The sequence below is a fragment of the Haliaeetus leucocephalus genome, unplaced genomic scaffold (genome assembly GCF_000737465.1).
Source record: "Haliaeetus leucocephalus isolate CR32 unplaced genomic scaffold, Haliaeetus_leucocephalus-4.0 Scaffold340, whole genome shotgun sequence".
Classification (NCBI taxonomy): Eukaryota; Metazoa; Chordata; class Aves; order Accipitriformes; family Accipitridae; genus Haliaeetus; species Haliaeetus leucocephalus.
Window position 1 is genome coordinate 6,552,732 of NW_010972776.1, and position 24,185 is coordinate 6,576,916.

Below are 24,185 nucleotides of genomic sequence, written 5' to 3' on the forward strand. Positions count from 1 at the left end.
GTAAGTGAACAGTAAAACTGCATTTGATGTATATTGAATAATTTTGGATACTGCCTTTCAGGCATTATGTCATATCTTTATCCTTTCCAGTAGGTTATGCCCTAATCTTAGTTTAAAAAAATGTAATGTAAACTATTCTAATATGGGGAAAAAAATGGGATTAAAGTAACATTCTTGCCTTGTTAAAGATGTTAACAGTATCCTTGTAGGTAATGTGTTTGTGTCCACAAATGTAAGACTTCTAAGGAAGAAGAAAATACAAACCCAACCCCCCCTCCCCTCAAAAACACAAGCATACCAAAAAAACTTCCAAAGAAATTCAAATGGCATGCAGCTTATCTAGGGATACTTTCTCTTTCAAAAATGTAAGGTAGTCTTGTAGGATGTCAAAAAACAACAACAAACCAAACCCAACAACAAAACAAACCAAGAAAAAAAAAAACAGCAAAAAAAGGAAGAACCTTTCGTTCCCCCTATTCCACAGCACTTGGTCAAACTTCTCCGTTCCTGACTGGACTAATCTAAAAGGAACCCAAATTTCCTACAGATTAAATACTCCATTAAACTTTTCACACCTCAAAGAGGTTGTTTAATTATAGAAAATATAAACTTTGGTTTACATGTCTTCATAGAGATTGTGATAACTGCTATGAATGATACTGGTAACCCTACATAAGCTGCTGTTACATGAAAGCACATCTTCATAAGGCTGTTCAATACCTGAAACAAATACACTAGTATTTGTTGATGCAAACAGTTAATTTAAAAAAAATCGCTATAGACATAATGTTCTCAAAATTAACATATAGTTAAAGACAGTATTATTAAATCTAAAAATTTCTGAGTTACATGTTAATAATACGGTAATAAATGGCCTTATAAGGAAGGTGCTCTTGTTGGTTGTTTCCGATATTAACAAATTAACTGAGTAAGCATGCTTTAAAAATAAAAAATAAAAAAGGTGGGGGGTTTGGTGTAAGGCATAAAACAAGTCAGCCTTAACCAGTGAAATGTCATTGCAGACTGTATGATATGCTTTCACTAATGTGTTACGTGTATTTAACTATGGATGGCTGCTTCTATGTGAGTAATCCGTTACCTGGCTTTTTAAAATTATGCACTAATTTCAGGAGTCCGTACTCAAAAACACTTCAAGGAATTGTGAACTATACTTGGAGCATTAATTCCTCTACAAACTTTATTTTACTTTAGCAGGATTTTTTTATAAGCCTGGTGAACTTGTGAGTACCTCCTTCCCAACGGTGGCTTTTTCAGTTGTCCTCCAAAGACTTATAGCTCTTCAGGTGAAGGAACGCTTGGACATTACCTTTGTGGTACCATATTTATTCACTATCAGGATAATTAGGGAGTAATGTGAGAAGATGAACTCAGGATTTTGAAATGCTAAGAGTTTAACATAGATGGTATGCTTTTGAAACTGTCAGAAGTAGTTACATCCCTTTTGCATGTGACCTGTCATGAATTTACCTTAAATGTTGTTGTCTTTCTATGAAAAGTAATCTCTGAATGTTAAGAGTATTTTTACTTACAGTTCAGTTTGAGTTTTAACTCTGCTGCTTGGATTAACTAAAACTGTGTGTATTACTTCCATGTAATTGGCTGCTTTCCTATATTTCTATTTCTGCTTATTTTTAAATGGATGTCTTTGCAGCGTGACAGAATAACAAGCTTCAGAAAATCAGGAGTGAAAAAAGAGAAACCTCTCATTCAGCATCCTATTGACTCTCAACCTTCTATAAGTGAAGTCCCGCTTTCCCAGGCACTTGTTGATGACCGTTGCATGAACTTATCAGAAAAAGAAGTTATGGATCTCTTTGAAAAAATGATGGTAAGATGATGTGCTACATCAGTTTTATGAGATTTTAATTTGTTTTCATGTTGGCATTTATTACGTTGTAGTGATTTTTCAAATGTCATTTTGGAAGTATTAACTGATTGAGAGGGCGTAGCATAGGCCTGATAGACCTGTCTAAATTGGCACATAAACAATTGAGTAACTCATAGAATGCTAGTATTATATATGTTTAAATTACTCGGTCTACTTCTACAGAGAAAATAAAAGCAAAAAAACCCCATAACCTTAGGCGGTTGATTGCTTCATTAAGATAACCTCTATAGACCTTAGTTGCAGTAGTTAGATACTGCTGCTGAAGGATAGTTTTTAATAAACTTAAGTAAATACCTTTGGAAAATAGTAATTTCCATTAAAAAAAATGTATAGGAAGCTGAATTTTTGTATGGTTTAGAATGTTTTCTGTCTTAGGATCACTTGTCAACATTTGTGCTTCTGCTCACAAGCAAGCTTTTCTATTAGTAATACGGAAATAAACTTTTGAAGTAGGTGTGTATTAATTCTGCCACACATGTTGGTCTTGATATGTGAAGTATCAGGAAATGCAGTCTTTTGAGTATTGTTAGAAATACTGTTTTCTGTGTCATTCTTTAAAATTGTTTCAACTTCTATACAGTCAGTATGGTTTAAGAAGTGTTGTGTTCCATTGTGTAGTTCTACTCTGTTCAATGAAGTTGTGAATCTTTTCTTGAAAGAATGGATAAGTGTTAATTACTACTTGCTTGATTTGCTTGTTAGATTAAGGGATTAATTTTTAACTTTTCCAAGTAATGTTAATTGAAGGAGACAATAGGTCTGTGTTCCAGAGACTAGTAATTCTTTGAAAAAGCCGTTAGCTAGTTAAGTTATTACAGGAACATTTACTGGTCTTAGTTGCTAATCTGAAGTTACTTTGACTTTTAGTGACAAGACTAGTTGCGACTAGTAATGGCTATATGTTGTATTTCATCAGTTATATTGAAACAGGCATCTTTAGATTTAATCTAGCAGAATATTTGGATTTTTAGGTTTGCTAAATGCATCAGTTGGAACACACTCACATCTACCCCTGCCACAAGCTAATAATCTGTGTAATAACAGCCTTCTGATTAGATAGTGCAAGAATAGTGTCCTTTGTGATAAAATTTTGTAAAACCCACAGTAACTTCAAAAGAGTTAACACTTACATGATCAACTTGAGGTGTGTAATTTTGGGGTTTGTTCTATAGTTTTATTTCTTGAGCCAAATTTCACTAACAGTAACTACCCTTTATGCAATTATAATTTTGGCTAAGTCTTGAAAACAGCAAATACTTGAAGTAACAATTAAATGAGAAGACCGGGTAGCTCAGAATTAAGCAAACTGAAATGCAGATAAGCTGGAAAAAGTCACTTCTGTTTGTTTAAAAGTGAGCCGTTTGTTTAAGAAGAGGAGTGTAAAAATAACAAAGATTAATGAAAAGCATGAAATAGAATCTTGATGTTGTGTCGTCTGTTTCTTTACAGGAAGACATGAATCTAAATGAAGAACGTAAAGCTCCTTTGAGAGATAAAGACTTGACCACAAAACGCGAGATGGTTGTCCAATACATTTCTGCAACTGCCAAATCCGTAAGTAGTCCCCTCTCCAAGACAGATGAAAGTAAGAAGCTTAGCTTCATGAGTGTTACACTTTTCAAGCTTGAAACTTTCAATTTTTTTGTCTGGATTTATTTTCTAAGAGTGGTAGAAAAAGAAATATCTATACTTACTGATATACTTTTAAATGCTTGCAGCTGTGTCTGAAGGGTTAGTTTGTACTTCAGTTGTTGGGCAATGTAAAAACTTGATGCTTTCTTTTAAATCATAAGAAATTGCAAATCCAGTGATGTACAGTCATGGATGGAAACTGAGTGTATTTCTGTGGAATTAATCTTATGAATTTTTGGTACCGAAAGTTTTTGGAAGGGTTACCATGACTTTATGGTTTCAGTAATGACATACATACTAGATATACAATTTGTAGTGTTAGAAACAGGGAGTCAAAATATTGAAAGTATTTAAAATTGAAGTAAAGTCAGTATTTGAAGTTAATTCGAGTATGTTGAGTACTGTAGCTGGCTTGAAGACTGACTGCATTAAATATTCTGCTAAGGAATGTTCTGAAGGTAAATAAAATGATTCCTTTAGTGAAAAGATGGTCTTGAAATGAGTTTCAAATTTATTTTGAGTAGAAAAAAATACATTCAGACCTTTCATTCGTGTTGATCATTCTCTGTACTTTGATTGATTGATTAATCCTTAGTTGATGGATCCTTCCTGCAGAATTTTTGCAGTCTATCTGTTCTGGGATGCTAGAAGTGTGAGAGAATGACTGGATGCCCCAACATTTGGGGTCAAGAAATACAGTTTCAAATAGTGAAGAGCTGCGATTTATTTTCTGCAGTGGGACTATTAGTACTAATTAGTTATAAAATACAACAGTAATGCTTTTTGTGTGTTAAAAATTGACTATGGCAAATATAGTTCTTATCATGTAAAAGGAGAATATGCCACAAAAATTCATGAATGTTGGATGAAACAGACAGATATATGTTGTGATTTCCCGAAAAATAGGTTTTGTCCTGATTTGTGCCACTATTTGCTGTATAAAGAATTTTGAAGAAGCCAGTGGTGAATTCTGAGGAACTGAATGTATTGCAGCATTGGGGAGAAGTGATGGTGGGGGGTAGCTTTGTGTATCCAAGGGTCCGTAGTATGCCTCAAGTGATAAAATTTGCTATCAGCATAGTTCTTCAATAAAATTAGGTAATGCTTATGATTTTACTTGGAAATTAGGATGAATATCATCTTTTTTCACACTAAAGTTCTTGTATGCAATAAAGGGTTACTGGAAAATAAGACTGTGCGTGGAATAATTGTTCAAATAATGGCAGCACTGCTAGCAGTTCTACAGAGCTGAGTCTGAGGGCTAAATACAGATAGCATTAAATAATAATCTGTTTCCTAGTGAAATAAACTGGCAAATAAGATGATGTTGCTGTCTGCCTAATGAATCTATAAGCATGGACTGCAAGCAGTACAGTTCTTTTAAACTTTAAAATCAGCTCTGCAGAGTTAAAAAAAAAATAGACCTACAATGACATGCAATTATTAAATGCAAATGCTTTGCATTAAACATTATAAACTTAAGTGAGGGAAAACTTACATTATAATGTGAAAATGGTGATTTACGTTTCTGAGAGGAGTGATGTTCCTGCATGAGTTCATCTTAAACAAAATCCACAATCCTTTAGTCTCTCCTTGAAGGAATCTTAGTGCTTAAAGTATGGTCTAGCTAAACATACAAGTTACTGGAGAATTATTCAAGCTTATGCAGTGAATATTATGAAATTTCCTGTTAATATATTTCGCCTAGACTATCTTTGGGAACTATCGACTACATGTTGCAAGGTTTTTGTCTTCACTTGATGATCAACGTTAAATCTTAAATTTTTCTTAGTAAGCAAAAATATTTTACTGAAGCAGTAGAAGCTTTCACAATGGAAATACTTGCAATTCTTTCCCAAGAAGTAGTTGGATGGTGGTGACCTCTCTTATATGTACTGATATTGAAATGTGGCCGCCTCAAGTACCATAATTTTGTAGATGAGTAAGGAAAGCATGGCTACTACCATTGCATGTCTAACTGCTGAAAATTTTAACAGATTGCTTTACTGCTACCGTATGCACTGCAGCATGGGAAACTTAACAGAACTGGGGATACGTTTGCCAAAATGTACTAACAATTTTAAAAATATAAGCTAAAAAATTCCAAAACGTCCTCATACATGAATGTGCACTTTGAACTTAAGTCAGCACCGGTATGGATGTTTTATACATATGCAAAATGTTTTTCCTAATGGAAAAAGAGCTCATATCAAAGTTTGTGTGCTTCAGTATGTCCTTCTTGCAATTGAATCACAGCATTTGAATGGAATAATTTAAGTTTTTTCAGAAATATCAATGACCTTTCTGTAGTGTGTTACCTTAATTTAGCTTTTAAATAGCTAGTATCTTAACTGTTTTAAAAATTATAAAAAATAGAGCTCAGTTGTAAAATGTTGATTGGGATCTTACAATAAAGCAAAAGCTCATTTTCACTGTTAATTTTTTCTTCTGTTTAGTTAAACTACTACTCTGCCTAGTTGAATTCAAGCCCTAACCAATTTTTACTGCATCATGACTTGTCAAACTTTCTATTCTTGAGGCCATCTTCAGGCGTGTCTTCCATGAAAATGCTGATCGCATTCAAAATGATCTTTCTTAAAATTCTTTATCTTTTTCTTTGGTCACAGATAATTGTTCATCTGTCTTCCTTTTTTATACTGCAAATACTTGGGCCTTTTCTTCTGCTTAGAGCTCATGAAACACACTTAACAGTTGATGTGACTTTTCTCCCAGTTCATTTCATGTTTATATTAGTTAGGCTTTTGAGCTCTCTCCACTCACATGAAAATACCACTCTCATTTACTGATGTCGTCTTAACCAAATTATTTTTAAATTTGGTGCTTCATTTTCTCTGGCTTGTGTGCCATCTGCAGCATGTTTTCTGAAACACTGTACTGTCTTCAAAGTTCAGAGTGAGAAAGAAACCTTGATTTTCAATAGATGAAAAAAAGCTTTCCTTTTCCTTGGGGGATGAAGTATAGAAGCTAGTAAGCTGGATGCTTTAATGTGAAGTTATTATCTGTGCTTCTGATTCCTTCTCTCACTTGAAGAGAAAGAATGTTGACCATCAAAATTGTACTTGGGAAATGGTGAAGACTCAGAATTCTGTTTCATAACTGAACTTGGTGACATCTCATACCATATTGAGTGAGTTGAACATTGGTGGCAGAAGAAGGCAGTAAATTAGGAAAAGAGATTGTCTGGTGATGACAGTCCACCTTGTGCATCTAGAGGAAGCTTCATCAGGAAGAGAAGAGGTGATTGCAAAAGACTTGCAGGGACTTCTGTCTCTGAAAGACTACCTAAAAGAATAATGGAAGAGATAAGGGTAGAAAATGAAGCAAGTAGAAGCTGAACAGATACAGTCAAATTCAGATCTCAGAAAAAAAATCATACTGTCTCAGGCTCTTAATCAGATAGAAGTGGTTATTCAATAAACTGGCTGCTATCAGATTGGAGCAAATAGCTGACAAGGAAAGGCCTACAGTATTTAAGAGGTCCATAATCCTGGTGTGCACAGGAACATGGTCATTTGTGCAAAGTGATGGAACAGGGCAGAGATGTGCTGCCTTTCTGCAGTTTCTTCCATTTAAAGACAACTTCTTGTTCCTGAATATGCAGAGATGCTGTTCCATGTTAAAAAAAGAGAAGATGTCATTCTGAAAACCACTGTTTAATTATCCATGTAATTAAAAGCATCCATACTGAGCACTTGAAAAAAAATGCCACATGAGATTTTTCTGAAATGTAAGTTAGATTTATAACTGTAGGCTATGTTTTTGATTATGAAAACTTAATTAAATTAAGTGATGACATCATCTAAATAGATCAAAAGCTCCATAATAAATGAAGTTGTTATATGTACAAGGAAGTCAGTATGCCATTAGTTTTTTCTGTAGTTTTCTCAGTGTCATATATAAAACATCTGACCTGATAATTTTAACAAAATGGCATATCTCTTAATCTTTCAAGATGTAGATGTCAAGCTAGGTATTTAGTTATTTGTTTATAAATGTGTAAAATACTAAAGATTCAGCAGTGGAACATAAGAATTTAAAATTGTTTCTGCTACAGTAGAACTACTGTTTTCCTGTTGAGAAGCTGTAACTCTTAAACGGTTTGATAAAGTAATAAAAGACTGTAACTACAACTAATGATTAAACACTGAAAAATTTGTGTGATGCTACATCCTACTAAGTACTTTGTTGTGTTTATTTATGTGTTATTATTATCTTTTTTACACAATAACCTCTCTTGGCTGACCACTGCATGCAGATAGTCGGAAGTAAAGTTCCGGTGAGTATGAACATGATAGTTTTGTTTTTTCTTATGAATACACTTCCATTTTTAGAGATTAGGCTGGAATATTTTTGAGTTTTAAATCCAAGATAAAAGTTCAGTGGGCATAACTGAATCCTTGTTTTATCAAAATAATTATCAACTATATCAATCATGTTTATCTTACCAGTATATGATCATTGATTGCACTTTTGAGGGATCCGTTTTTAAGTTTTCAGGAATCTATTTCCAAGTACTTCAGACTCACAGAGAACTCATCTGTTCATTGTGAGCAACAAATATAATTTAGGCTTGTCTCACTTTTTATTGAAGGCAAACACTCAAAACTTAGAGTATTTGGCTTACTTCTGTATAGACATGGATTTTTTTCATGTCCTAATTGTTAGTATTCATAGTCTGTCATGGAAATGTCAGCTGCTAGATACCAGTGTGAGAATAAGATTAATATAGAGGATTCAGAAGGTCAACTAATAGGCATAAGGTGAGATTGCTCACAGCATAAATTTTCTCTTAAGTGCTCAGCTACATTTTACATTGTCGTGGTTTAATTTAGTGTTTTTGGTTTTTTTTTTCTTTTTAAACAAGTATTTGGGACTCAATTCATTGAGCAAATCGACAAATTCAAATTCAGCAATTTTTTGTTTTCTTGGAAAAAGGATTTTGGGGGGAATAATTACATATACATTTTAAATGATGGCTGAAAGCAAAGATGTTCTTTTTAATTATGGATGGACTTTATTTTTGATTGCAGCCAAAACAGGCTTTTTAGGTACTGCAAGGTTTTCTACTTGGGTCATATTCAGTACTTGTATTTTGTAGTAAGAATAAAAAAGAACAACCTGTGATTTAAAACTGTCTAATCATTAACTCAGATATACTTAAATATCTAAGGATATAGTGCATAGGGATAAAGAAATTGCTGTTGGCTTTGTTTTATTCAGAGTGATATTTAAACAGACTTTTCTGTCTGTATTCACCAGTACTTTTTAGTTTTGTACACAGTACTGGTTCTTATGCTGACTGAGAAAATACATAAGCACAATGACGGTGTTTAAAGGTATTTGATTTCTGAGGGGACAAATTATTAATTCTCCAGTTCAGTGCGTTAAAACCAGTTTTGAATAATTCCTGCTGCTATGTAATTTCCTTATACGAATTAATCTGAACAGCTGCTTTGTGAAGAGATGATTTTATAAAGGAAACTGGTGTATGCAGAATGGGTAGTGGAGAAACTCTATACCTGTTTTCTTCCCCATGCCTTTTAATTCAGGGTCTGCTGGAGAGCAAGAATAGTTATGCATGACAAGCATGTGTTTGCACAGGTAACTTGTAAAATAGTCAAATAAGAAATACTGCTCTTAGAGTATGGCTTCTGTATATTATTGCTTAAAGAATGCATGCATCATGGTGTGCTGCTTCTCAGTATATGTTGTCATAGGATTCATCCTTTGGGAGTTGTTTGCATCTGCTGGCGTATGTAGCTATTTTCCTGAAGAGTTACGGGTTTACTGTGGTTAGAGAGGAGAAGAATTTTGGGCTGTTGATGCTAGTACTGTTGGGTTGTAGTGACAATTGCAGAGAAGAGGTTTGCCTGTTAATGAGGAGTTTAGAGCTTTAACTTACTTCAGTTTTACTTGAGATCTCAAGCACTGGTGTCCACTTGTCATTTTAGCTGCCTGCTAAGTAACCTTTCCTTGCTTTTATAGACAGTGATAATTGCATTGAAATGGCAGCTGTGCATCCTCTGTTATATCTGTAAGTCATTAATGTAGATGGCTGAAGTAGGATTAGCTTGTTAGTTCTGTTTTTAATGGGTTGAATTAATGTGTTTGGCAAATACCCACAGGGTGAAGTGGATATGAACTGTGTAAACTTCCAATTTCTAGGTCAGGAGCTGATAGTGTTTCCTCATAGCTTGAACAAGGATACTGCTTTTCCAAGTCAAATGTGTGACAACTAGAGTATGTGGTTTAAAAATATAACTGAAAACACTTTTATTGCTTTCCTAAAAACAAATAAACCAACCACACCCACCTCCCCAAACAACTTGTCTTATCTGACTTTGTTTTTATACTCTAATTAAAATATAGTGGTTTCTTTGCTTGAGATAGAAACAGAATTGCATTAATAGAGAGTATGAAAAAACTCTGCAGTTAGTCATTGGCGAGGGGGAAAGTGTAAGTTATTACTTCCACTTTGTTAGTAATTATGCTGGTACCAGTTACTTGTTTCTGTCTAAAGAGTGATTTATTTACTAAATTATGGATCAGGTGTAGTGAATTGGATAGAAGCAACCACCAATGATACTGTGAGATTTCTATTCAATGTACTGGCTGCCAACATCCTCACTGAAATAAACACTGTCTCATGGAAGCAATATACTTATAACTTCTTCAGCTGAACCCAGCTTTAGCTTGAGTCCTGATGAGGTCTGAATTGTGCCTCAGAGAGGAGTAGTTTGTGCAGGTTCTTCTGATCTTGTATTTTAACTGTTATAGCCCATCCATTTGGTTCGGTTGTGTTCCACAGTTCTTTACCACCAAGTAGATAGAATATCTTCTTATTTCCCCATGGAGGGCAAAATGCTTTTGCTTTCCCATTTTGTTAGATAATGGTTCTCAAGCTTGTTTACAGGCTTCTGGTGGCACATGTGAGTAGTGTATAAAGCTGGACATTTGCTAAGTCCTGGGTGAGGAATTTCTTTGTCTAGCTAACAACTTTGAAGTCCTCTGGAGTCAGAGAAACTGAAATAGGCATCTCTAAAATATTTAATTGTTGCCTGGTTTTCTAAATATTTAAAAAAAAAAAGTTTGTGTAGAAAGAAAACTGTGCTTAAGTTTATTTTTCACTATATCCTGCACTGTAAAGTATTTGTCCTGTCTCTCGGTCATTATTGTTCCTTAAACCCTGAAATGTGTCCTACATGCAAATTTGAATTGATTAATCTACCCCCTTCATGGGAAAGCAAACTAGGTTTTCTTTTATATACTGCTTGTAAGTATATAAACTCCTTTTCCAGGAGTTCCCTTAAGCTTAGTTTTTCTCTAAACTTTGCTTCTAACTTCCTTAGAGAAGGATTTTTAAATGTGTGGTCCAGGCTTTCATTTCAGTTGTCATGAATGAGTAATTCTGTGCCTTAATTGTAACACTGTGAAGGTGACTGGTCATGAAGTAATTTCTAAGATTTTTGATTTTATGCATTGATTTAATTTCTGAAAGTTCTGGTGTGGGACCTAACCCTCTGAGTTTTTTGTACTTCGCTTTTGTCTTTTCGTCTTTATTAGATGCTCTCACATAAAGCATATCTTTCACAGAGACTTTGTGCTTCAAAGTAAATGAGAAATGTATATATTAAAACCGGATCCATGTAAAGGCATAGCATTACTTAAAAGTAGTATTCCAGTTAAACTCTCTTTGAATAGGGAAATAAAAGAAATAGCACCTGGTTGTAGCACTCCAATTAGCGTGGGCAGACAGTAAGAGTGGATTGAGACTGAAAAGTTGCTTGTAGAAAATAACAGAAAGTAATCCTTGTAAGCTGAGAATTCTCTAGCATGAACTGGAGTATTTGGGTGAAAGGTTTTGGGAATAGATTTTCATAAGCCATCTTCAGTGATCATTTGTTTTTAAGAGGGGGGAAAAAAGGAAGAGGAGATGCTACATAACTACATATTGCTATGTAGTTAAAGGTGCTTAGACATAGAAACAAGAAGAAGTGTGTCTGTCATGTAAGGCATGGTGAGGTTTAGGAGATCATGCTGCCCATTCCTCTGACTTTTAACCTATTTTAAGTGTTTTTGAGGGAGTCATAGGTCTTCTGAAAATGAGGGGCTAGACAGAGGGCCTCACGAAGTCCTCGATGAGGCAGCAAGAGCACACCTTTGTTTGAATATGAAAGAAAATGTAGCAAAGACCTTAAAGGCCTCATCTGAACAGGAATCTCCTTTGGAGCTTGCAGCAGACTACAGGGGAAGGGCTAACCACAGGAAATAATCTTTTTGGAAAAAACCCCGAAAAACATCTTGCATTCTAGAGTGCTTTTCAGGGGCTGGCTTAACATGTAATGGCTTTTGAAGTTGCAGTTACCTCATCTCTTTATATATTTTGTGGCTTACAGCAGTGCTTCTGTTCTCTTCTTTTACTCTGAGGATTTGGGGAATGGCTGTTGTCTGAAATGACAAAAACTGTATGTATGTGTGTATATATATATATATATATATATATATATATATATATATAAAAATTTTTTTGTTTCCATCCAATGGAATGAATGGCATAAAGCTGTTCCTGTTTTCTAGTTCTTTACCTTAGGGTCTTTCAGAGTGATGACTTTTCTAAACCATGATGATTTTTCATATGTAGGGCTAATACACTTGTCTGATTTAAAGTCAGTTCCTACTCTTATAAAGATAACCTCCACCCATTTATTTCTTTTTCTTTTGGTGGAAGAGCATCTCTTTGTTTAGAAGGTTGATAGTGACAGATTGTAGATCCTTTATATCCTATTTACTCATCTTTGTCTGTCTTGGTCCTTTGATGTATAACTGGCACGCGTTGTCCAGCTAAAGGTGCTATGCATGTCAGCAAGGAACACCTTCAAAGTTGACATAGTCCAGAGAACACTGTTGTCTTAATGCATTCACAATCTGTGTCACATTTTTGTTTTGTTGAGGTGAGGACAAACAATCTGAAAGTATATTGTGAACATTTCCATAGTTCTGTTATATGTATTAATACTGGAATCTATGTAGGTCAAAATCATTAACTGAAATGTAGACAAGTCATTTTGTCATCAGCCATACTTAGTGTCATTTTTGGAAAATGAATGGTAGGAATTTGAATAGAGCAGAAACTTCATAAAAAGTGTAGCTTTTTGAAAGAGAGACAATTAGAAGATTACAGTAGTTGCAGAAGTTCCTGATACAATTAAAACCAAATACATAAATCCTATTCTAGGTCAGGGACTTTTCATATTGCCTTTACAACCATGACACATCTTTATCAGGTTCTCTTCAATAGACCATTTAGAGCTAAGGAGCTTTAGGAACTGCATAGTAATCATAACCACTCTTCTGAGATAAGCCTACTTTTCTGCAACATGTCAGAGCTGTATAAAAGATTAGTTGCACTGCTTGGTAAAATGTTTTGTATATTGTTCATGGTTTTGAATACTACAGTTCTAAAAACTGATTATCAGGTATTTTTAATACTGAAATATGTTGTAGGTAGTTATTCTTCTGTAATGCTGCTTCCACAGGGAGATGAGCTCTTTGTCAAATCTTCCATATGACTCTTTTGTAGCAAACAAGATCCTGTAGAGATCGCTGTTAGTGGCGAAATATGGAATTATGGTGCAGCAAGAAATCATTGAGTCATGCAGCTGCATGATTTTAAAAACATTGATGTAACAGTTGGTGGATACCAGCTCCTTTTCATTTTCAATGGCTTTTCTTCTTCCTGTCTTTTGTAGAAGAACTAATTTGAGAGTCAGGATATGTCTATAGTGATAATGCACAGCTTCTTTAAAACAGAAGACAGGTACAGTGGGAATGATCAGACAAGATTAGTAACAAGTGTGGGGGTTTTTATGTCTCTGTTTATGGTTGTTTCTACTACAGTGTTATGAAGAAGATGTTAAATGAGAGTGTGTAGCAGTTAAATATGTTAATACAACTGGATGATGGAATTAAATTTTTATATCCAAGATGTACTACATGTACTTTACTCAAAGAAGTGAAGAAGATTCCAGAAAAATATTTATCCTTGTGATGCAAAACCTAAACTATTAAACATTTATGACAAAACAGAGTCAAGTCAGGTGTTTTTAAGAGTTGTACAGGGAAAACGGTGATTTTAAAATTCACGCAGAACTGTTGGTCTTGCATGTTATCATCTAAATGCTATTATGACCAATGTCATGTTAAGCAGCATTCTGTCTTCTGTGATAGGGTGGACTGAAAAACAGCAAGCATGAATGCACACTGTCCTCACAAGAATATATTCATGAATTGCGATCTGGAATTTCAGAGGAAAAGCTTCTTAATTGTCTAGAGTCTTTGAGAGTGTCTCTAACTAGCAATCCAGTCAGGTGAGTAATAATTTCTGCTGTAGTTTTCATCATGCTGGGTTTGCTTAGCAATAAAAAATTGTGGGGCTGTTTTTTTGAAACCAGAGTAATTATGCTAATGCTTACTGGCACGAGGAAGTATTTCTCAGCACACTGGAAAAGGATAAGTGAAGTGTTGGCAACTGTCTGCAATATCTTCTCACCTTTCAGTGGTTCTCAACAACTTATAGTTGTTGGTACTAAGCATTTGTCTTAACGGTTGATCAGGTCTACCTGGGAAGTGAGACTTAAAGCAGCATTTATGAAGAGATGTACAAGCAATATTGGAGACATAACTTTGTAAGTTTTACATTTGATTAAGAAATAGTTAAAAGCATTTTTCTTCCTTTTTCTAGCTGGGTTAACAATTTTGGACATGAAGGTCTTGGACTTCTCTTGGATGTATTGGAAAAGCTTCTGGACAAGAAACAGTAAGGACTTGGATCTTTTGAAGGGAGGGGTGAGGGAGCTTGTGAAGATTGTTTGTGCTTATGTTATTTTCCTCCTCCCTTTCAAGGCAAGAAAGTATTGATAAGAAGAATCAACATAAACTTATCCAGTGCCTCAAAGCATTTATGAACAATAAAGTAAGAAGTATTTTAATTTCAGCTACTTTTAGCATGATTTGGTTTTTGTTGACTTGAAGATCTATGTAGCATGTTGAATCTCAGAAAAGGAAGGAAAGCTTGTATATTGAGTGTCAGCTGACTTTGGAAATGTAGGTCGTAAACTTTGTGTAAGTTTTCATTGAGTCTTGTTTGTTAACCTTCTGAATATGCATTTTGTCTTGGTTTTGTTAAATATAACTGATTTTTGGAAGTAAAATATTTGGCAAACAGGACGATAGTATGGATTTAAGGTAAGTGGATTAGGAAATTAATTGCTTCTGAAGTTGAAAGGAAAATATTTCTTTCTAAATTCTGATTTGAATGCATGCTTGGTTTTGTTAATATAATGTACTTTTCACCTGATTTTAAACTGAGTATGGTTTCATATCCTTTTAGCTACAGTTTTTAAGTTGGTAGGTAGTGGGTAAAGGGTAAAGCTTTGGTCTAGTTTAAGTCGTATCTAACTTGTTTCTAACATGGGTTACTCATGTTCACGAAGTGAGTACTGCTGCTAGAAGCTGATGTGTTAAACTTGTAATTTTGCTTTATTCATAGCAAAATCTAAAGTGTTGTTATAATGATTGATTCCACCCCCCTACCCCCCCTAATAAATATAACTGTGCATTAACATTACTTTTAACTCCTGTTACTCAGTTTAGTAAAATCTTACTTACAGAACAGCCTGTCTGAAGAAGTTGGAAAAGTAAACTTAAATGGTCACATGCTTCCCCACTGCTATTCCTACACTTGATTGTAACTTCAGACAATTAGATATCTGATTTACCAACTATCCTGTAGTTAATGAAAATGAAAAAGAAAAATAATGCTACTTTAAAATAAATGCCAGGGTGTAAGTTTTTTGATTTAGCTGTACAAAAAGTGAAATAGAATATAAAATAAATAAAAGATAGTTGTTTAAAAAAAGAATTTCAATGTCTAATGGTCATTTGTGTGGAAAATGTTATTTTGACTTGCCAGGAGCTGTTACAATTACAGAAAAAAAAAAGGAATGAATTTTTCATACTGTTAAGGTGTTTCAGATATAGATAGAAAATAAAAACTGGTTTGATTTTTGGTAGATACCTGATTTTACAAAATAAGTTATCTTCCTTATGAGCTCACTCACTTCCTTAGGAGAAAGCCTCAAATGTAAGACTCGGAAGACTGACTTGTGTCCCCAAGCGATAATAGCCAGAAGGTTTTAGTTGAGTGTTGCCAAGCTTCATATGGGGGAGAGGGGGTATGAGGATTCCTAAGGATCTGAAGCCCAAAGATGATGATGAGTATTCGAGGCAATTACAATCTTTTCACAGTAAGTTTTTTGTTTCTTTAAGTATGGATTGCACAGGATTCTAGGAGATGAAAGAAGTCTCTTGCTGTTATCAAGAGCAATTGATCCAAAGCAGCCACACATGATGACCGAAACAGTGAAAATACTTTCTGCTCTCTGCATTGTTGGAGAGGATAATATGTAAGTAAAATATGGAAATAAAAAGGTTTTTTTGAATGCTTGTGAGTTGTCAGTTTGGATACAGGTGAGAAAAGTTGTCAGTTAAACACATGTAACCTGTTAAGTCTTTACTTTCTTAATGTAGTTTAAATGAAAAGAGACTTTCACCTGTTCTGATGCATTAATCCAATATTAAATCAAGACAAAAGTAAGTGAGCAGAGATCTACAAACTGTGGCTTAAATGGAAGGGCTGAAAGGACTATGATTGCTTACTGTAGAGAAGAGAAGACTTCATGAACCATAACTGTTCATAAACGGCTGCTGAAAAAAGAATATTTAAGTTGTGTATGATCAGGAAATGTGAACTATTATTTGCCACAAGGAAAGCTGTCAGTTTTAATGACGATTTAGAAAAATGTGTGTTAGCATGGGGTACTACTGAGCCTATTATTGTGGGGAGGATTGAGATTGGGATGTCTCCCCTGAGGATGGGAGATGAATTTATAGCTGAAAATTACTGATTTGACACCACATGTGAAGGTTTTTCATTAGTTTAGATGATAATATTAATAATATAGATATAAATATATTTATGGATTTTATTAAAATATCACCTCTACCTAACCATAACAAATTTGACAGGGGCAAAAAGTTTACATTTATAGCTGAAGTTTTGAATAGTTTAAGTTATGGAGTTATGTAGCACATGTCCATGAGCTTTTTAAAACAAAGAGAATCAGTTGGCAGATATTTGCTTTGAATTATTGAGTGTCTTAGTTTACTGAAGGTTAAAAATGGCAAACTTCATGTCTTGTATGCAATAAATAGATAAAACCGATCTGATTTCTGAAAAGACAATATATTAGAATTCCCAGATTTCAAACACGTCAGCTAGTACCTAGTGTACAGTCTTGCAAAGGTTGTGGTTTTTTTCTTTTTCCCCTCATTGGTTGTTTCTTAGCTGAATGTCACAATAATTTAGAGATTTATTCAATTTTTTTTTTTAATTCAACATTAATCTTGTAGATATTTTAACATGTGGTTCTTGGTTTATTTTCAACTTTATATAGATAAATGTAGATAAATACATTTAGATTCTCTGTTGGTGCACTGAAGTCTTGAGTTGTGTCAATAGTGGGCTAAGTATCTTTAAAATGAGAAAGTTGATTGTGGTATGCTTTTTGACAATTTACCTCTTTCTTAGTCTGGACAAGCTTTTAGGTGCTATAACAACTGCTGCTGAAAGGCACAATAGGGAACGTTTTTCTCAGATTGTTGAAGGACTGGAAAACCATGAATTCTTACAACTGCAGGTGGGTTTACTTTTTTATAAGCTTATTAATACTTCAGAAATAATCTAAAATACTAGAAGACTGTGTATTATTTAATGATATTTAAATTATTTACCAGTGAAATATTTTAGTGCTATTACTCCAGTGTTCAGTAAAAGAGGAAAAATAAATAGAAACGGCCTGCTGATACTAGATTTTCTGATTAATGGTGTGAAACCAAGAAACTGACTTCCTTGTCCCAAAAATAGGATTAAAAAGTCTTGACCTTAATAAAAAGAGAGTAATTAGAGATATTCCTGTTCTTGGATACCAGATATAATGCTTAGGTAATAAGTCTGTGAAAGCATTGTATTATCTTTGTCACTGCTTAATCTTCTTGACTGGGAATTGTGTGTGGTTTAATGGACCAATAAAAATCCAACTCTCAGTCTGTCCTCTGTGAAGTGTTTAGTTATTGTTACTGGAGCCCTGAGGAAGTTGGAGTTGAAGGAGCTGGAGGCAGTGTTTCCTGTATATCTTTTGCTTTTAGGGAAGAACCATGAAAAAGTACTCCTAAGTAGCATTGCTTTTTTAAACACCCTCTTTCCCCCCAGTCTTCCTGCACCCAAAGTAAACAAAAACTCCTGTACTTGTGGCTTTGAAATGATTCCATCGAAGTGATATATTCGTAAAACAACAAGTTTGTGTTGTGCTCTTGAAGTGAGTATTTGAGTTGAATTTAGAACCACAATTGGAATGTCTTAACTGAGCACACACTTTCAAGTATCTTACTGTTTGAAGTACCTGCGACAGGAGCATACTTAAAGCATTATTCACCTTTTTGTAATATTACTGAATGAAGAAATAGATAAGCAAAGGTCTTCTTAATATAGTTAGGTATTTTGAAGGGTGTTTTTGTAATGAAATTTTCTGGGAACTGCAGTCAAAAGTTTTATTTGGCTATGAAGGATTTTGGTAATGTCATCATTCTCCTGGGTAATAACAACTTAAGTTAAATTCTAGCCTATCTCTGGTAAATTGAATGATTGACCTTTTTTTGAAAAATTCATGGCACAAGGACAGTGATAATTCATTAATAATTTAGTAATATGAGAAGTAAATTGAGTGGGAGTAAAACTGCTAGTTTTAGATATTTAAAGCTCAATGTTGTTGAACATAGCTGTCCTCTAACACAGCCATTCTCTTACATTAAACAGAAATAATTTCTCCCATTGCTAAGATTTCTTCTGTTGCTAAGAAATCTGTAAGATATACATGCAGCTGTCTTACTACTGCTGGGACTTTGGCAGCAGTATATGCAGCCTTTTAAGTATTCAGATATGTAGTAACTATGACAGATGTTGATTGGGTGTGTCCATTTTTGGCAGGGTACCTTTGGAGATTAGTAGTGTGCAGCAGGATATAGTTGCTACTTTTGTCAACAAGAACTGTCCGTTCCTTGGTGTGTGTTTGACATCTGCCCTTCATCAGCCGCTGGTGCATCTCTAGGGATAATCTAGTGACTTCAAAAAATTATTTTTATAAAATAATAAAAAAAAGTCTTCTGTGCCAGTGATCTTTACTGAGTCATGTCCTATGTCACATGTTCATTGCTGCTTATGTGTCGGTGGATAGAATTTATTGATCTCTGTGTACACCTGAATAGCCCAAGAGTTTTGGTTGCTATTAGAATGCAAACTTTTTAAAATTGCTTTTTTTAGTAACTGCAAGTGTTTGCATAGGGACCAAGTGGCTGAATATCCTACTAGAGGATGACTTTGACTTATTTCCTTCTTATAATACAGTATTTATTGTCAAATTTTGTATTGCTAAGGTACTATGGCTGAAAGATAAGGAAAAGTAGAATGCAAGCAGGGCAGGTATACCTACATGGAAGGGATACCTTCTCCATTATTAGATCATATATATGTCAGCTATAGTTGTCTTAATGCTATGTTTACCATCAGTAGTTCTTGTTTCAGAGCTGATAAGTTACTGATGTTCAATAAGTTTCTATAAATTACATTCTAATCTTAATAATGCTATCACAGAAGAATTAATTTTGAAGTTGTTTCCTACTTTATGACCTTGTTGATTTAAAACAAACAAAAACTACCACACAACATTCCTGCCCCCCGCTCCCCGAAACCTCACTTGTATGTCAGTAAAGGTACAATTGCAAGACTCATTAACTTGTTTCTGACAAAATCATTCTTTACTTGTAATGTATTAGTACAAGCCATTAAGTCAGAGTCTCTTCTGGCAAAAGCAATCATAGCAGATGGCACCTCTTCTCTCTATTAATTTCAGATTGGACATGTACTTTGGCTTGTTAAGTCATGTCATAGTAGTAAAATAACAAGAATCGTTCAAGCGAGCATGATGATACTACATTATTGGAAGATGCAGCTATATAAAGGGAGTGCCTTTGAAAGAGTGTTTTAATAGAAATTTAAGTCTCCATAAGGTGTTCCATTCAAACTAAATAATGAATGTAATTAAAACAGGAAGGGTGCTTTTATCTGACTTTTTTCTCTGCAGCTATTGGTTTTTATTTATGTAATTTTTCTACTCTAATACTACTTCTGTTTGCAGTTAACATCTTTTACCAAACTTGGTATTTCCCTGGAGTCCCATTTTAGTCTCTTAACGTGTATGAGCACCTTTGGCATTATGCTATTGTCTACCTGTTTTAAAGTAAATCAATTAAAGTGCACAGCTGTTCAATTAAAGCATTAGTCAGTATCCTGAGACTTCAGACATTTTGCAAAAGTGCTGTGCAGGAGTAGAAAAGACACCTGGTGAGGTGAATTATTTTATGTATGGGTGTCTTTGTGGTTTTTTTTTTGTTGTTATTTTTGGGTGATTTTTGTGTTTGTTTTTTTTGTTTGTTTGTTTTTAAATCTGATTACTATAAAACCAGGTTGTTTTCAAATTGGCAAAATCTGAGGAGAAAGAGAAGGAGTTGCAGTGTGGAACTGTAGTGTGGGAATTACTTTCTGAAATAATGTATGATCCTTTATGTGATATAATTTTCACATAGCAGAAGCACTCGCAATATGAAAACAGAAGAGTATTTGATATTGCTTAAACTAAGCAAGGTCAGGTGTTGCATGTGTGCCGCATAATAAATAATATCCATCTCTTGACATTTGGTTTTATAATTAAACTGAAGTATTCAAAGACAATATTTATTTTCACATGCTAAAAGTTTTTGCTTGTATTTCCAATAATAGGTAGCATGTATGCAGCTCATCAATGCCCTTGTTACATCTCCAGAAGATCTTGATTTCAGGATACACTTGAGAAATGAGTTTTTACGTTGTGGCCTGAAGAAAATATTGCCTGTAAGTCATTTGTACATAGGAATTGATCACAGTTAACTGTTTGTGATTGTTGAAGACAACCAAATTGTTTTACTGAGACTAGCTGATGTGAAAGATTGGGGGTGGGGAAGGTCAGACCTGGAAAGGACTAGCAATCCAAATCTGCTTTCGTTCTGCATAGCAGCAAATTTAGGTTTTCATTAGCTATGTAAACCAGAATGGTAGTTGAAACAAGTCAATATATTAGGAATTAAATTAGGGTAGTCAAATTTAGTATAATGAGCTCAAAGCACATGTGGTGAATGGGAGTCTGGCTGTGGAACCAATTTTGAATTGACTTTCTTTGTATATGCTGTTCCTGTTGTTTTCTGTGAAATCTATTTTTCTTTAATCTACATTCTGAAAATGCATTTGGAGTTTTTAAGGAAAAATCAGATCGACTCCTTCATTCTCTTTGAGACTGCATGTCTTCATGCAGCTGCACGGAAGTATGCCTTTATGGGTAGTTGTGTATAAATATTTGTGACTTAGGGGTAGATTTATAGCTCTTAACCAAAAAACCATTCTGATGGTTCCGATGATCAAGAATATGTATAAGCTACTCAGCAGTTTCTCACTAAAGCTGAAAGAGTACCTGCTTATATTTGTCTGAAACAGAATTTATACTGCTATAACTGTTAAGATACGAAGTTTTGAATCATCAACATTTCTCAGAAATAAAAACCTTCAGCTTATAGCACATTGAGATTTGAAACTGTTGCTGGTGTATGTATGTTAATTTTTCTTAGGGTAGGTATTTAGGTTTTTAGATCATGTAGATACATTAATGTGATCTGCTGTCTTTATTTGCTGTAGAACATCTGAAGCCCTGAAGAACTTTTAATTTTTTCGTAATCTACTGAAAGTTAGTTTACACAATCAATAATGCTTAAAAACCTTAAGAATTGGGGGTGGGTTAGGTGGCAAATAAACTGAATTGTAATAAATCATGATAGAAAACTTCATGGACTGTACTGCCATACAGATATATGAGTTCAAAAGCAATTAATATTCAGTGATGATAATCTTTCCTAAAAAGCTACGGTGTTGAAATTCTGTCTCTAGTAAGTTTAATTAATATTTCATGTAAGCTGTAATATCAACTAAAATAGTCAATGCTATCTTGCGGTTTGTTTATTTGTAACGTATTAGTTACAAGATATGCATTGAGCTCAGATCATTAATTCTGCAGTGAATGAATGTCCAACGTAGAGGAGGCTTTTTTTGCATTAGAAAGCAACTTTCTTAATGATAGAGAGAAGACTTCACGCTTATATCTGTGCTTAGGGGTAAATTTTCAAGAAATTTATGAACGAGGGTTTCTTGAACAAAAAACAATCAGGAGGAGGATCCATATTACTTTCTCTTAATCTGTCCAGATTCACAGTAGCCTTCTCTGGTTTTCAAACATTAGAATGAGTTTCTACTTTTTTTGGGGAACTACACAGTTGCTATTCAGTTTGTGCATATCCAGTTATGACAATTTTAGGCCAATTTTCATTTAAAGCATGGAGTGCATTCACACTAATAGCTTTTGAGCTAGTTTCCTTTTTTTGTGCTTTGCCTAGTAGGAAGCTAAACTTGGTTCTTAAGTGTATGAGTGAAATTGCTAGTATTTCTTACAAGAACAACAAAATTTTCCCTGCTCCAAGTATTAATTTTTCTTTTTTTTTCTCTTGTAAGTTTTTCTCAATGTACTATGGTTGTTTTTATGCTAAGTTCTAGATTAACTTAATAACAGAAGTTGTAAGCATATCTTTACGCCTCTTTAGGCTTCTTAAGTTCACTTTCATTAATGTTTTGAAATATCCTTAGGCTATTTTTTTAAAGAAACTGACATTAACAAGCATAAACTGATGACTCTGTCCCATTAAGAGAACTCAACTCAATTAGAAGGCTTCATATTTGTTCTGTAGCCCGTACCTGCTATGTTTGCTGATGTTTTGCCTTAATTTTTCATGGCTGTGCAATTATAATAAAAAAACCCCAGGCACTGAGTTACAGCTTAGTCCTCTTCCAAAGGTTAATGTCTCATATTTTGTCATTATGTAATCTTAGAAGGGGGGGAAATTCTTGCTTTAAAAAAGGGAAAATTAAGTTATGCTATGCTTTGAAAAATAGGGCTTGAAAGATAAGGATAATGAAGAGCTTGATATTCAGCTGAAAGTGTTTGATGAGAACAAAGAAGATGACTTAATTGAACTGTCACATCGTCTCAATGATATCAGAGCTGAAATGGAATATCCTTTATAGAAATGGTGTTATATCTTGTTGCATCGTTTAATAACTTTATTAAACATAAGTTAGAAAGCTCTATGTGCAGTTTATTTGTCATAGTTGCATATCTTGTCAGGGACTTTCTCAAGCAGATATCTTTGTTAAAAACTTATTTAGAAAATTAGTACTTAAATTGCATGTAAAATATAAGTCATTTGGAGCAGAATTTTTCATAAATCACATTTACTAAGCTAAACTCTGGCTTGTAATACATGAAGTTACAAAATTACACCGATAGAAGATTATAAGTTTGAAGAAAAAGGAGTTTTGATAACTAAGTTGGAACAACATTTCTAGTAAGTTCTGAGGCACTTAAGATTCATGCCTTCTCTATTTATGAAAAAGCAGTAAATTTAAAGTTACCTAAGTTCAGAATGATTGCTTGCAGTTTTTAAATGAGCAGTAGCTGGTACTTAAGAAGCAGAGGAAGGTGGATGCAACCAATGAGAAGAATATAAAATCACTAACAATAACGTTGTTGCATTACAGAACAGGTAATGACAGGTAATATTCTTATTTAAGAAATTAAAATGATTGACTAGTGTGTTTTTGCCAATAGCCTGGCTTACTTCAGAATGAAAATGAAAGCTTTATGTGAAATATTTTTACAGGATTCTATGATAATAAGTATGTAGTATAGTTTTTCTGAGTAGTAATGAAACATGTCTTAATTGTTAAGCAGGAGGTGGTTTCTGTGGACAGTCTTAGTGGAAAAAGGATATTTACTAATAAGGATAGTAGTTCAGAGTGTTAAAAGGTTTTACTTGAACAATATGAACAACATCTAGGAAACTGGGTGTGGGCGGTGTTTTGTGTTGTGGTGGTTTTTTGTTTGTTTTTTTTTGTTTGTTTGGGGGTGGGGTTGGGGGTTTTTTTGGGTTGGGGTTGGTTTTTTTTTTTTTTTTTTTTTTTTAAGTCCTTGTATTTCCTTAACAAAATTTGCACTGATGTGAATGAAGTATTTCATCTGTTGTATAATATGTTGAAAGATACTTCTTCAGAAAATTACTTCTTGTCAATTCTCCAACATTTCCTTCTCATCAGGAGTGATTACTATGTCCGGTAAGTGTCAGGTGTCATGTTTGATTTTTTTTTTTTTGGAGGGGTTAGGGAGAAGAATAGAAATCAAGACCCTGGTAAACTGAGTAGCTCATAATTGTTCATGAATAGTTGCTCTGTAACTGTTATGGTTTAACCTCAGCCAGCAGCTAAGCACTGCACAGCCGCTCACTCACTCGCCCCCCCCCCCCCCCCCCCCGGGGGGGG

General features: G+C 34.2%; 1 protein-coding gene across 4 annotated transcripts in view; it reads left to right on the plus strand.

The window, feature by feature from the left end:
* DIAPH2 (diaphanous-related formin 2) overlaps positions 1-24,185 on the plus strand; it is a 265,399-nt gene that overhangs the window by 24,133 nt on the left and 217,081 nt on the right. For 3 of the 4 annotated variants that reach the window (XM_010572431.1, XM_010572432.1, XM_010572434.1), the window contains exons 2-12: positions 1,673-1,849; positions 3,359-3,463; positions 7,818-7,838; positions 13,790-13,929; positions 14,304-14,378; positions 14,465-14,534; positions 15,890-16,026; positions 17,211-17,319; positions 20,514-20,624; positions 22,764-22,882; positions 23,865-23,981. In XM_010572431.1, the coding sequence (XP_010570733.1) occupies positions 1,673-1,849; positions 3,359-3,463; positions 7,818-7,838; positions 13,790-13,929; positions 14,304-14,378; positions 14,465-14,534; positions 15,890-16,026; positions 17,211-17,319; positions 20,514-20,624; positions 22,764-22,882; positions 23,865-23,981 (1,181 nt within the window). The remainder of the gene's footprint in view (positions 1-1,672; positions 1,850-3,358; positions 3,464-7,817; positions 7,839-13,789; positions 13,930-14,303; positions 14,379-14,464; positions 14,535-15,889; positions 16,027-17,210; positions 17,320-20,513; positions 20,625-22,763; positions 22,883-23,864; positions 23,982-24,185) is intronic. The other variant, XM_010572433.1, reaches the window with a different exon arrangement.